This window comes from Condylura cristata, unplaced genomic scaffold, assembly GCF_000260355.1.
Source record: "Condylura cristata isolate star-nosed mole 26May11 unplaced genomic scaffold, ConCri1.0 scaffold00002, whole genome shotgun sequence".
Lineage (NCBI taxonomy): Eukaryota > Metazoa > Chordata > Mammalia > Eulipotyphla > Talpidae > Condylura > Condylura cristata.
This window is the reverse complement of record NW_004567103.1, coordinates 42,381,813-42,394,037: the sequence shown is the minus strand read 5'-3', so window position 1 is coordinate 42,394,037 and position 12,225 is coordinate 42,381,813. Positions and strand designations below refer to the sequence as shown.

The 12,225-nt window shown below is 51.1% G+C and overlaps 2 protein-coding genes across 2 annotated transcripts in view; one reads left to right on the top strand and one right to left on the bottom strand.

Annotated features, from left to right (window-relative positions):
• EVX2 (even-skipped homeobox 2) overlaps positions 1-3,334 on the bottom strand; it is a 67,946-nt gene extending 64,612 nt beyond the window's left edge. The window contains exons 1-3 of the mRNA XM_012725456.1: positions 2,725-3,334; positions 1,527-1,807; positions 4-204 (exon numbers count right to left, since the gene is read on the bottom strand). Of these exons, the coding sequence (XP_012580910.1) occupies positions 4-204; positions 1,527-1,807; positions 2,725-3,148 (906 nt within the window). The 5' untranslated portion in view covers positions 3,149-3,334. The remainder of the gene's footprint in view (positions 1-3; positions 205-1,526; positions 1,808-2,724) is intronic.
• Positions 3,335-12,052: 8,718 nt separating this feature from the next.
• Positions 12,053-12,225, top strand: part of HOXD13 (homeobox D13) — a 1,903-nt gene continuing 1,730 nt past the window's right edge. The window contains exon 1 of the mRNA XM_004674504.1: positions 12,053-12,225. Within this exon, the coding sequence (XP_004674561.1) occupies positions 12,053-12,225 (173 nt within the window).

The window sequence follows — 12,225 nt, the reverse complement described above, 5'->3', positions numbered from 1 at the left end:
GGCCGCGGCCGCCGCGGCCGCAGCCGTGACGCCCACGTGCGGGTAGTAGTGCAGTGGCACGTGCGAGTGGAAGGGGTAGGGCAGGCTTCCGGTGGCGGCCGCGTGCGTCATCATGTAGGTGTAGAAGCTGGGGTCGGCCGGGTGCGGCCACGACATGGCCAGGCGCTGCCGCTTGTCCTTCATGCGCCGGTTCTGGAACCACACCTGCGGGGAGAGCCGCGCGGCGGCCCGAGTTAGGGCGAGCCCGGGACCCCAGCCCCGCCCAGGGCCTCCCCGCCCCTCGGGGCCTGGGGCTCGCCCGGCCTACTCCCTGCGACCAGGCCCGGCCCCCAGGCCCCGCGGCTCGTTCAGCTGGGGCCCTGTGGGCGGTGTGGGCCGCCGTGGGCCCCCGTGGGCACACCCTCCCCAGCGAAAGGAGCCTGCTCCCCTGTGTCCGACTACTGCGGCTCGCCGGTTTCTGCCACCGTCCTTTTGGCTGCGTTTTCTCGTCCCAGCCCACCCGTTGTTCTTCATGCCCTTCCCCAGTGCCGGCTCTCGCTGAGCGCCCGTCTCTCAATCCCAGGATTTGCTCGGGGATTCTAGCCCGCCTTTGAAGAAAAGGCTGTAGCGGCAGCTTTTCTAAAAGGTCGCTGCGCAAAGTCTTGATTTCTGAGCTGCACGAACCTATCCTGAAGGGCACGGGTCTGATTTTGGAAGGGTGATTTCGTTTGCTTCAAATCAGTGGCCGGAACGTTATCCCTTAAACTGACTGGGAAGGGGACTTTTCCACCCCTCCCAACACAGTATCTAATGAAGACATCATCCGTCACAACTCTAAATTAAAGCTCTACCAAACCAAAGAAAGCTTCCACACCCCTTCCCTATTCTGTGGAGTTTTGGCATTTTCTTTTTCCAGAGCGTCGATTCCTCGGTGAAGTGCTCATCAAGTCGCCCAACTTTCTGGCTATCGCTCCCCAATGTGTAATAAAAATTAATTATCTAAAGATACATAAATAAGGACAACTTCGTTACTTCCGCCATCCCAGTAGTTGCTGTTTTTCCCCGTTGCCCAGGAGGAAAATGTCTAGGAAACAACTTTTTCGACCCAATCGATTTTTTAAATGCAATGTGGGGTTTTTTTCCCCCGTGTTGGAACGATTTATGTGGAAAATAAATCTCCAAGATCAAGAGCAGATGAAAAGTTTCGCTCTGTTTTGTGCCAAAGAAACAAAGAAAAAACAAAGAAAAAAAAGGAAAAAATTGGGGCCATAGATTTGGGCGATGAGGCACCTACCTGGGCAAGGGCTGGTTAGAACCGAGCAGAGGCGAGCGTTTGAGACATTGGGTCCCCCATTCTCAGGCCTTCCCAGATCAGCCAGGTCGGCCAACCCTTCGAATTTGGAAGCCGAAGTACAAACAAGCCAAATCCTTTGGTGACGTTCCCCCGCGAGTTACCAAACCCTAAGCTAAATCTAGACACCACAAAGGAGAAATAAGCCCCAGACACCCCCAGGGAGACTAAAACAGGAGCGCGCTGGAATCGATACCTTGATGGTGGTTTCGGGCAAGTTGAGGGCAGCAGCCAGCTCGCACCGGCGGGGCCGCGACACATAGTTCTCCCGGTAGAACTCCTTCTCCAGGCGCGCGATCTGCTCGCGGGTGAATGCTGTGCGGTAGCGCCGCACCTGATCCGCCCCAGAGCCTGAGCCGCCCAGCGCCGCGCCCCCGCCGCCACCGCCGCCGCCGCCACCGCCTCCATGCAGGCTGCCAAGGCCCGAGCCTGACGCCGACGTCGTGGTGCCCGCGGTGGAGCTGCTCTCGGCGTACCCTGGCAAATAAACGGCCGACAGCGCATGAGTCGCTGTAGGGCCGAGAGCCCCGCGCTGGCGTTGAGCGCGGATGGGGGAAACCGCGACATGCAGAAGGCAAAGCGCTGTCTGAATTGATGGGGTCTGTCATGCTTACAAATTGCTGCCGTTAATGGAATCAATAAAGTTTGGGGAGCCCTTCATAACTAAATAATAGGGACTATGTTGGGGAGGGTTTTTTTTTTTTAATTCATGGGAAATTTTCAAATCAGAAGGAAAATTAGCCAAGTGAAAATGATTACATCTAAGCGCAGTTTGGGAAGCTCTGGGCTTGTCATGGTCTGGAAACCATAGGGCCGCTTTCTGTTCGACCTCTAGTCTTTCTTTGACAATCTTTTGGGTTTGTTTAAAAACATTTTAAGATTCGAAAAACAGCAAAACTCAAACTGAAATCATTAGAGGGATGGACTCTACTTTCAACTTCGTCTCCAGCTTACCCAAGTGGGTCTCCCAGAGGTCCCAGGCGAGCCTGCTTCCGACTTACTAGGGAAAATGCCCTCTCCCCTCGACCTGGGGGACTTAGAGGCGGCAGAATTCAGAGCAACTGCCCAGGGCACCCTTCTGCTAGCGCTACTCAGTGGCCGGCTCGGGGTAGGTCGTCTCACGCCGGCTTTTAGACCCGCACGCAGAAACATTTTCTCCGGCACGAGAGTGAGAGCTGGAGAACTGAGGAGCCTGGAGCCCCAGGCCTGCGTCTCGCTGGGAGACTCAAGGAGCAAAGCCCGAGGGCACAAACCCCTGCTTGCCACCCGACTCCGCCCGCGGCAGCTTTTTTTGTGGAGGGTCAGAAAGGGTCAAACACCAGGAAGGGCCGGTTGGGGCAACGAAGGAACTGGGTGGATGGGACTGGAGATCGCGGCGCTGGCGGCGCAGTTACCTTTGCCATTGTTTTCCTTGAGCGGCGCGGAGCCAAGGCCGCCCGGAGAACGCAGCGCCGAGCAGCCCACTTCCACGTCGCTCATGTCCGCCTCAGCGGCCGCCTCTGAATAATGACCCGGCTTTTTGCGGCCCTCGGTGGCAGAGGCGATTTCGGAGGAGACGGTGCTTTCGCTGCCCGGATGCTGCAGGTTGAACAAAGTGTCTATTTCGAATTTGCCCTTGGCAGGGAGGTCTCCCAGAGCGCCGTGCAGGGGGGCGGACGGCAGGCGCGGGCTGAGGCGAGCCGGGTGCTGCGAATTTTCCAGGGCTTCCAGCACGGCATTGCCAGCTGAGTCGGACAAATTGGAGAACCTCTTGCCGGCCGTTGGACTGTGCAGCCCTCTTTCCATCAGAATCATCTCTTTTCTTATTCTTTCCATCATCTCAGCTTTCTAAAAAATGTCACAGTGGCCCGGCTGTCCCGTCCTAATGATGGGCTGCGCCTAGGGCTAATTCTCATTCAGCCCCAGCGAGTGCCTCTAAATATTATTATCTCTTTTGGAGGGAGGCGGAAAGATTGTGGGATGCCAGAGCGAGGGAATGACTGGTCAAAATGACCCATACATCCTTCCGAGCCCGAGATGTCATTCATCAAAAAGTAGCGCTAGCTCGTCATTAAGGTACGAATGACGCCTTTCGAATAATCATTTATTGTAACAGGTTTATAAGCAAATAAATACACGCTCCTGTCAGTGGGTAATGAAGGCGGCGGCTTCGGAGCAGACAAATAGATCCAGGTAGGAGGCGAAAAGAGACAAGAAGTGAGGAGAAAGGCTCCGGTCCTTTGCCCGCTCAGAGCCGGTTCTGCTCGCCCGGGGGTTTGGCCTCGGGGGTGAAATTGACAGTCTGATTAATAGAGCGCGCCGCGGCACATTTCCCCCTTCATTTAGGGGCATCATTACGCTCTCAGTTTGCTGGGTTGCCCCTTAGGTCTTAATCATGCAGCGCCTTCCTCATTTTTCCTCGGACACAGATACGTGTTAAATAATAGATAATGCTTAGAATTTCCAGAGTAGATCGTCGAGAAGGTCCTTTTTTTTTTTTTTTTTGAACATTTACAAGCGGGAGGGAGGGTGGGAGGGGGTAAAGGGGAGGATGTAGAAGAGTTGCGTAAGGAGAAGACCTTGTGCTCCTGTCTGGATTACTTATCTTTCGAATTTCAGAACCAAATATGTATTTTATTTAACAAATAAGACACCGAGTTCTCCCCCCCCCCCACGTCTTTGCCTCATCCTGACTGCTCTCCTCCCACCATAAGAGAAGAGGAAGAAGAAGAGGAGGAGGAAGAGGAGGAGGAAATGAAAGAGGAGGAGAAGGAGGAGAAAAGAAATCTTCTATAGTTTTGAAAGCACTTTAGTGCTACGTGGCTGGGGTGGTGCGTTGGGCCCGCCTGCAAACGGAAATCATTAGGTCCTTTCTGATTTTTTAACACTGCTTGCAGAGTGAGTTCTAAACTTGAAGTCCCAGGTTTTTTACTTTTATAACCCTGCTGATAGATACGCTTGTCACCTATGCATTTTCCCCGGGGGAGATGAACTCGGCTGGACGATTTCATAGCAGAATTCGACAGCTAACTTTAAATACAGTGGCAATTTATTGCACCATCTGGGTCTCCCCAAATCTACTTTTTAGGTTGCCAGATCTCCTTCCCCTCCTCAAATCGAATTGTTTATGACAAAGTTGCCAAATTTTAAGGTCAAAGGAGGGAGAGAAGAGATTAGCTTTCTTCCCCTATCATCCATAGTTTCCTCTCTTCCATTTTCTGCTTTTCTTCCTTCCCTCCTTCATCCCCACCGCCCGCCCTCTCCTCATTCCAGCCTCTTACCTGTGGCCCTGGGTGTTTTTCGCGCTGCGTCCGGGTGCGGAGACTGTAAGACCAGCCTTGCTGAGGCTCCTCGAAGCCCGAATTTGGCGGCTGAGCCTCTTGGCGATAACTTTGATGGTCATAATGACGCCGGTGGCAACCATTTTAAAGAAGATCAATCTTCACTCAAGGCAGTTCCATGTCTCCTCCCGCGCTTGCGCCCCACCCTGCCCGAATTCCCAAAGCACTGTGATGGTTACCGGCCAGCAGCCCAACGGGAGACATCGGCGGCCACAGCAGGGACCAGAGAGGACAGGGACAGGACTTGGAGGTCGGCCTGAGAGCTTCTGAAACGACCCAGAGACACTGGCATCTGGGCGCCTTGTCTCTGGGCGCCGGGCGCAGATCTCGCATCCCCCGCCTCAAGGCCAATTCAGACCCCCCAATCAGCCCCCCCCCTCCCAGCCGCCACACCCAGCACTTCGGGATGTGTTAGGGGCAAACCCGGAATCCATTTGCCCATCTTTCTGTTGGCGCTTTCCTTTTAACCTTGGACCCATTGGGGGCGCGTCAGGAATGTAAGGGGAGGCAAGGTGTGAAGTATATTTATATACATTTATACAAGTAGTTAATGCCAAAAGTTTCTCTCTTGTTCCCCTTGGCGCCAACTTATTTCAACAAAGCAAGTTTTGCTTAGAAAATCAATCCCACCTCTTTAAGGTAATAAACGAAATTCTCCCCAAGGTGAGAAATGGAAAGCTGGATAAGCGCGCGGTGGCTGGGGAAGTGAGAGGAGGGATGTGGAGTGGGCGTTAAGAATCTAGAGGAGCACTTAACCCAATGCCACCCTAATCTAGAGGCCACCAGACGTGGAGCCCTTCTCCTGCAGGTTTTCTGGCCACTAACAAGGTCAGGGCTTAGCCTGGAGGATGCCCCCACATCTTCCTTCTGTTACTCAACCTGGGTACTCAGCTACATCACTCCTGGCTGACCGCGCCCAGCGGAGGGGAGTCGCTGCCCTAGGAATTTGGGAAGGGTAGACACCTCTCCCCTCTCCCTCCTCCACCCCTCCCCCCATCCCCGCGACTGTCTGACCGTCTCACTTGCTTTGGGGACAGAATGGGACAGCTCCATTCAGGCCGTAGCCCTTGGAGGCTGGGAGGGTTGCGGGGGTTGGCGGCTAAGCCCTGGGGGAGCTGGGGGTGGGGGGGGGCGCTGAGAGCTGGCGGAGGCGCGACTGAGCGGAAGTCGTGGATGCCTTTATTGCTGTCGTTTGGCGCCCCCGTCTGTTTTCCTCGCAGTCTCAGCCGCTGTGAGATGCTTTCAATCGCAGAAGCCTCTGCTGGGGGCTAGGGTGCAAACTGCGACTCCTTCCTCCTTTAAAAACCGGGTGGGTCTCCCACTTCCGTCCTCTGGACCCAGTGGTGCCACTGGACCCAATGGCTGCTTACAAACTGAACCTCAGTCTGTTGAAAAGGTAAAACACGGTTTCTCAGCGACACCTTCATTCGTTAGTGGTTTTAAAAACTATGTTGCACCTTTTAAATAACACTGCTATTGCATATTCTAGCTCATTTATTATGAAAAGTACTCTTGAGACCATGTAAGAAAACTTCTCACAATAAAAAAAACTATAAATTTTCACTAAACTCCATTTAGCATACAGTGTTTCATGGGAGGCAGTGAACATGCCATTACAATATTTGATATTCCTTTATTTAGGTTCCATGCCTACTAGTAGTAAAATTGACATTAGTCAATACAATATATATATATATATATATATAGCTTCTACTCAGAAATTACAAATGATATCTATCTATCTATCTATGTATCTATCTATAATCTAGTGTAAAGCTGACAGTGACTCTAAAATTTAGAAATAGTTTCTACCATTATCTCTTTTTTAGAGATTAAAAAACGTTCCATGAGAAGGGGTTCAGGACTTGCTCCTGATTTAAATTTATATTTGATAATATTTCTGTTTCATGATATTTAAAAACACTGGGTATTTAAAAGCATTTTATGATCTCCCCATTTTGCACGTACCTTCTTTAAATACAGGCCTACCTCCAAAACCCTAAGACTGTGTAGAGGATATTGAGATGATTAACATGGTTGTGCTGGTATTTACTAGTGAAGTACCCAAACTTTGCACTTCTCCCAGGCTGAGACTAGAAGAGGCTTGTCAAATGTTCCAGGATTTTAGACTCAGTCTCTAGGCCATCAGACCACCGCCTATCCACTACCACAGTACAGGACTCACCCAATAAAAAAAGCCAACCCATGACCCCGTGTCTTGGCAGGAATTTTTAAGATGTATTGGGGTGAGGGTGCAGGAAAGACTTTCTCCAAATGAACTGAAAAGCACTTTTTGCTCAAAGGGAAGAATTACATAAAAGAGGCTTAATTTTCAGTTAGGCCTCTAGACTAAATATTTGTTTCTTGAGAGGTGGCGGGTCCTCCGAGGTGAAGTGGTAAACACTCTTGGCCTGAGACTGAAGGTAATAAAATTTTGTCCAGGCTGCCCTATGGGAGGGGCACAGATGAAGGCGGAGTTGCGGGAGGTCGCGGTGCTGTCGGGGCCTGGCTCCTGCCTTCGGCGCCAAACAAGCAAAATCCCCACCGGCCCTCAAAGGGGCGCAAGCTCGCTGGTGGACTGGAACCGAACATTGGGTGGAGGGACAGAAAAACGGTTAGAGCCTGAGCTGCGAACATTTTCTTTAGGCTAAGCGCGGTCCCTCAGGCTGGAGGTTTCGGTTTGTGAGGGAGGACGAGGATTTGGCTATTTCAGGTTTACTCGGTATTGACTTTTTGCTGCCGACCCTCCGCAGACAAGACTCGCTATTTCTTCCCGGTGTCACTGGCTATCTGTATTTCTTCTTCTCCTTACCCCTACAGTCTCGCGCCCCACTGGGGACTGCCTTGGCGAGTGGAAGGGAAGGTATTTTCTCGGTGGTGTCTGGGGCTTCCCTGACCCGCCACCAGCCCAAGCTCGGGTGTCCTTAGACACCACAGGAAAACTTGCAGGGCCATCTAGCGCCAGGCCTGAGGAACTGCGCGCTGCCCCGCCTCGCTGAGCTGTTCCCTCTCGCCCTTCTCAACCTTGCCTTTGCTGTACCCCTGTCTTTATTTCGTGATTAGGTATTTCCCCAAATCTTTCGGGCAAGAGAGGAGAAAGAGAGAGGCAGAGAGAGAGAGACAGACAGAAAGACAGACAGAGAGACAGACAGAGACAGAGACCGAGACAGACAGAGACAGAGAGAGACAGAGTTATTTTTCATCTCAAAAAGGCCGACAGAATGAGCACTTATTGAACATCATCAGTTAACAGTATTGCTAGGAAAGTGTTTTCCGAGAACAGCCCCATAACTTTACGCGGCAGACAAAACACCACCCAAATGTTGGTGGTCTTTTGCTAAAAATATAACAAGTTACTTGGGTCCTCCAGCTCTGGCCCAAGCTGCGGAGTCCCTCTCGCACTGAGATGAGTGCCTCTCTGGACGCAGAGAAACTCATCGTTTAATTCCCACCAAGAGTTAAGAATTTTTCTCCATCCCAAGCAACAATCAGCTATCCTGCGGGAGGCAAACCAGGTTCCACTACACAGCTTTTTGGGAGTGGGGGGAGGTAGAGAGTTCTTGTTACAAAAAATTTGCATTTCATTAAGCCTAGTTGTGTGTTAAATCCAAAATGAATATATCTCAGACATTGCAGTGCTCAAATTCAGGATTCTATTGTCTGGATTTTGCTAGACACCCTTTTCTTCATCCCAGATTTTTGTTGTAGGATTTTATTTTTGTGCTTTGTTCGTTTGCTATGTCCAGCTTGACTGAAATTGGGTATTGCCTACAGAGGGAAAACTAGTTCCAAAGCTGACAAAGAACAGACTGTTAAGAACACTACCCAGCCAGTTCTTCTGGATTTAAGACATTACTTTGGAAATAAGGCATTACTACTGCATTAAGTTTTAGACTTCTTACAAATTAATTGGGAGAGTGTCCTGTACTCACTGGTGTGATTTTTAAGGAAATATACTTTCAAAGGAAATACTTTCAAAGGAGTCCCCAGGACTCCACTCCGATAGGACCAACAGATTGTTCTCTTGACTCAAATGGCCACCGATTATGTGGTTAATTGAGCTCATTGCTGTCTTGGCAAGCAAAGGAACTTCTGTTCTTCAATAAATCTAAATGAAAGACTGCATCTGCTCTTCCCCCAATTCAGGAGAGGGACATGATTGAAAAGTTCATCTACAGAAAAAGATAGTGTATGACTTCCAGAACCTCGTTGATTCCCTAAAAAAGTGCTTGTGGGGGAAAGGAGGGCAGGAAGAGCTCTCTGGGAGCATGGGCTTTGGGTCATACTATGTTTCTCACCGAACCAGGAGAGGTAACAAAACTGGTTTCATCAAATAACACAGCAATATGCGGAGACATTGCTGGTTGCAAAAGATTTTTATTTAACAAAAACGATTTCTGTTGTTAAAGTCGCAGCACAGAAGAGGGAAGGAATGAGTGGGGGGTGGGCAGAGAATTCAATCTGTCTTTCCCATAATGAAAGGCAAATTCTTTCCATTAAATTTCAACCCAAAATCAGCTCAGGATATAGGATATACAACCAAAAGAAAAGTTTCTGTAAATCCGCCTCAAAATTCCTCCACTATCACCCCCAGCTTGTAAAATATGTCTTATTGGTTCATAAACACAGCAATTCTAACTTTGCTTGGTACTCCAACTCAGTGCTATGATCCAAAGCAGCATTTGCTCTAGGATGCTGGGTTTAGTGATCCTCGCAGGGTCAAATCAGAACCTCTTTCTGAAAGGAATTCCCTAACCCAGAACTGGGACTCCAAAGCTGTCCTGGAAGCAGGTTCAGAGGCAGGACAACAAGAGGCAATGATCCTTATAATTAAAAGCCTCTCCTATCTCTGAACATAGCTGGGCAGTGATGGGCAGAAAAGACCCCTGTCCTACAGTAGAAATGGAGGCAGGACCACCATTGAGAAATGTCTTTCATTCATTTAGGATTTCCCCCAGTCCTGCCCTTTAAGCAAATGTGAAGGACTGTCTGAAATCAAGAAAATTTACAGAGTCTTCCTTTCTGTCACAATTTCATTTTCGCCATGTCTTTAGCATATAATCAATCATTAAAAGATATTAATCTGATAGAAAATGGCGCAGAAGTCCCTGGGCACAAAACCACAGATATAATTAGTTTTAAATCACTAAACATTCATTGGTTTCAGTTTGGTCTCAGAAATAATTTAACAAATTTGTTTTCTGTAGTCATGAAAAAAATTGTAAAGTATCTGTTTTCCCTCTCTGAGGAATAATAAGGGAGATAAAGGAAAAGTAAGAGTTTTTTTTTGGGTGGTACCCCATGATTGATTTGGTACTGATGTTGTTGGATAAAAAGGACTACTCTCAAATATCAGCATCTCTGTCTCCTACCTCTGGCTGGAGTTTTAAAAATTGTCCATCCAACTGCTGCTAGCTTCTGCCTTCTCTCAAGGAAACCAAATTTGCTGTTCTCATCAGCAAATTTCTATCCCCTACAGTTTTCTGCAAAGGTTTAGTCTCCTCTTGTCTCAAATTTGATCATGAACATGTCTAGGACTCAATAAGGTCAAACAAATTCTTCTGCTTTTCCTTTCCAGTGCCCCTCTCATAACTTTCCCCTTTATTTGAGCCTTTTATGGTTACTGCATTTTTCGTGTCAACACTCCCAACACCAGCAGCCCACCCTGCAAAGTTAGGCCAGCCCCAGGAGGAGTTTCCAGGCTCTTTTGCTTCCATCCAGGTCCCATCTTGGGTCCAGCAGCAGTGGGGCTAGGTGGAAAGCTGGTGTCACCAATCACAGAACTAGAGCGATTTTCTTGGAAATGGGCTGGGCTGGGGAATGATGCCACAAAGCCAAATGGGTTCATTCTGAAGGTACTGCACCCACCCAGCATCCTCAGCTCAGCGGATCAAATATTGTTCTTGGATTGGATCCTAAATTTCATTCACAATGGCTCCCCATTAATAGCTATGATGAGAGATGGGGAACTGATTCTCTGTGGCTGAGTACCAAGAAGGGATGAAAAGGGTTCAAGGCTATGATTCCTGACACCTGGCAGAGCTGCCCCAGCCCACTCCACCTCCTGGAAGTCAAACTCAGTTGCTCTGGGCTGCTCCCATCATGAGCCCCAAATTTCCTTGGTGGGGGTGGGAGAGGGAATCAAACCCTTAATTTGCCCCTTTCGGTTCTCTGCAGCTGGCAGCTTGGAAAAGAAACCGAAACAAAGGTCTCTGGGGAAGTGAAGTTTTCAATTAATTGGTGTGAGTAACCGGTGGGGGTAGGTGGTGGCTGCAAAATGCAAGAGGCAGGTAGGTTGCTCGTGAAGCGCAGAAGTTTCGCTTTGGGCTGCAGAGTTGCTTCCTCCTGACGTCTTCCACTGGGTCTTTTTGCTGCGGCAGGGGTTGCAAGAGAGGAGGGTAGGGAGGGTGGAGAGGAGAGCATCACTCCAGCGTTGGGGAATTCAGCTCAAGAGGCAGTTACCCGCTGGTCCCAGTGTAGAAGCGAATAGCGGGGACTAGGCATCCGGACTATCCAAACCGGCAAATTGTCAAGTTTGCGGCACAGAGACCGGGTCTTTCCCCCTGCTTGATTTACTGGTAAGTCTCAGCCCAGCGCCCTAAGGGCATTCCAGGGCTATTTTTTCCCCGGGCTAACCGCGTGTGTATAGGGGTGGGTCTGTCCACTTGATCACGCATGAAATAACACGAATGAAATTCCTTTGCTTCGTGGCAATGCGCAGTATAGGAAAAATCCGCTTTCTCACTTTTGGGTCTGGGTCTGCGAATCCAAGGAATTAAGTAACAGCATAAAAATATCGGTCTGTTTTCACCCCATTCTGACCATTTCTGTCCATCGTCTTCGTTTAGTTGTGCAGCTGGGGAACCGAGAGGTGGCAAAAACGCCGTGGCCCAGACACCGTGCAGGCCTAGGCGCCTGCCTCAGTCGCAGACAGGGCCTCGGCTGGGCGGTCGAGCGCTCTGCTCTTGGGGGGTGGCGACGGCGAGGGCAGGAAGGGGAGGTGGGCTTGTGCAAGGGGCTGGGGAGGGGTGGGGGCCCGGGTGGGTGGGTCCAGCGGGACCCGGGCCAAAAGCCAGGCTCTCCCGCGCCCCCACCCCACGTGGCCCCGCGCAGCCAATGGCACGGCCCCGAGCCGGAGCCCTCCGGGAGGGAGGCGGCCCCCCGACCAGCCCAGGCCCCCTCCCAACCTGAACTTCGTTTTTATAAACGTCCCGCGATGAGCTAACCTGTTGGAGGGCGGGCGGGCGGGCGGGAGGCGGGAGGCGTACTGAGGGAGAGAGGGCGAGAGGAAGAGGGCGGGAGCGAGAGAACGGGAGAGAAAGGAGAGGAGGGAGGAGGCGCACCGCGCCATGGTGTCCTGCGCGGGGCCAAGTCCAGGGCCAGGGCCGGGCCAGGCCGGGCCATGAGCCGCGCCGGGAGCTGGGACATGGACGGGCTGCGGGCTGACGGCGGGGCCGCCGGCGCGGCCTCTGCCTCTTCCTCGTCCTCCTCCTCCTCGGTGGCGACGGCAGCGCCCGGCCAGTGTCGCGGCTTCCTCTCCGCGCCAGTGTTCGCCGGGGCGCACTCCGGGCGTGC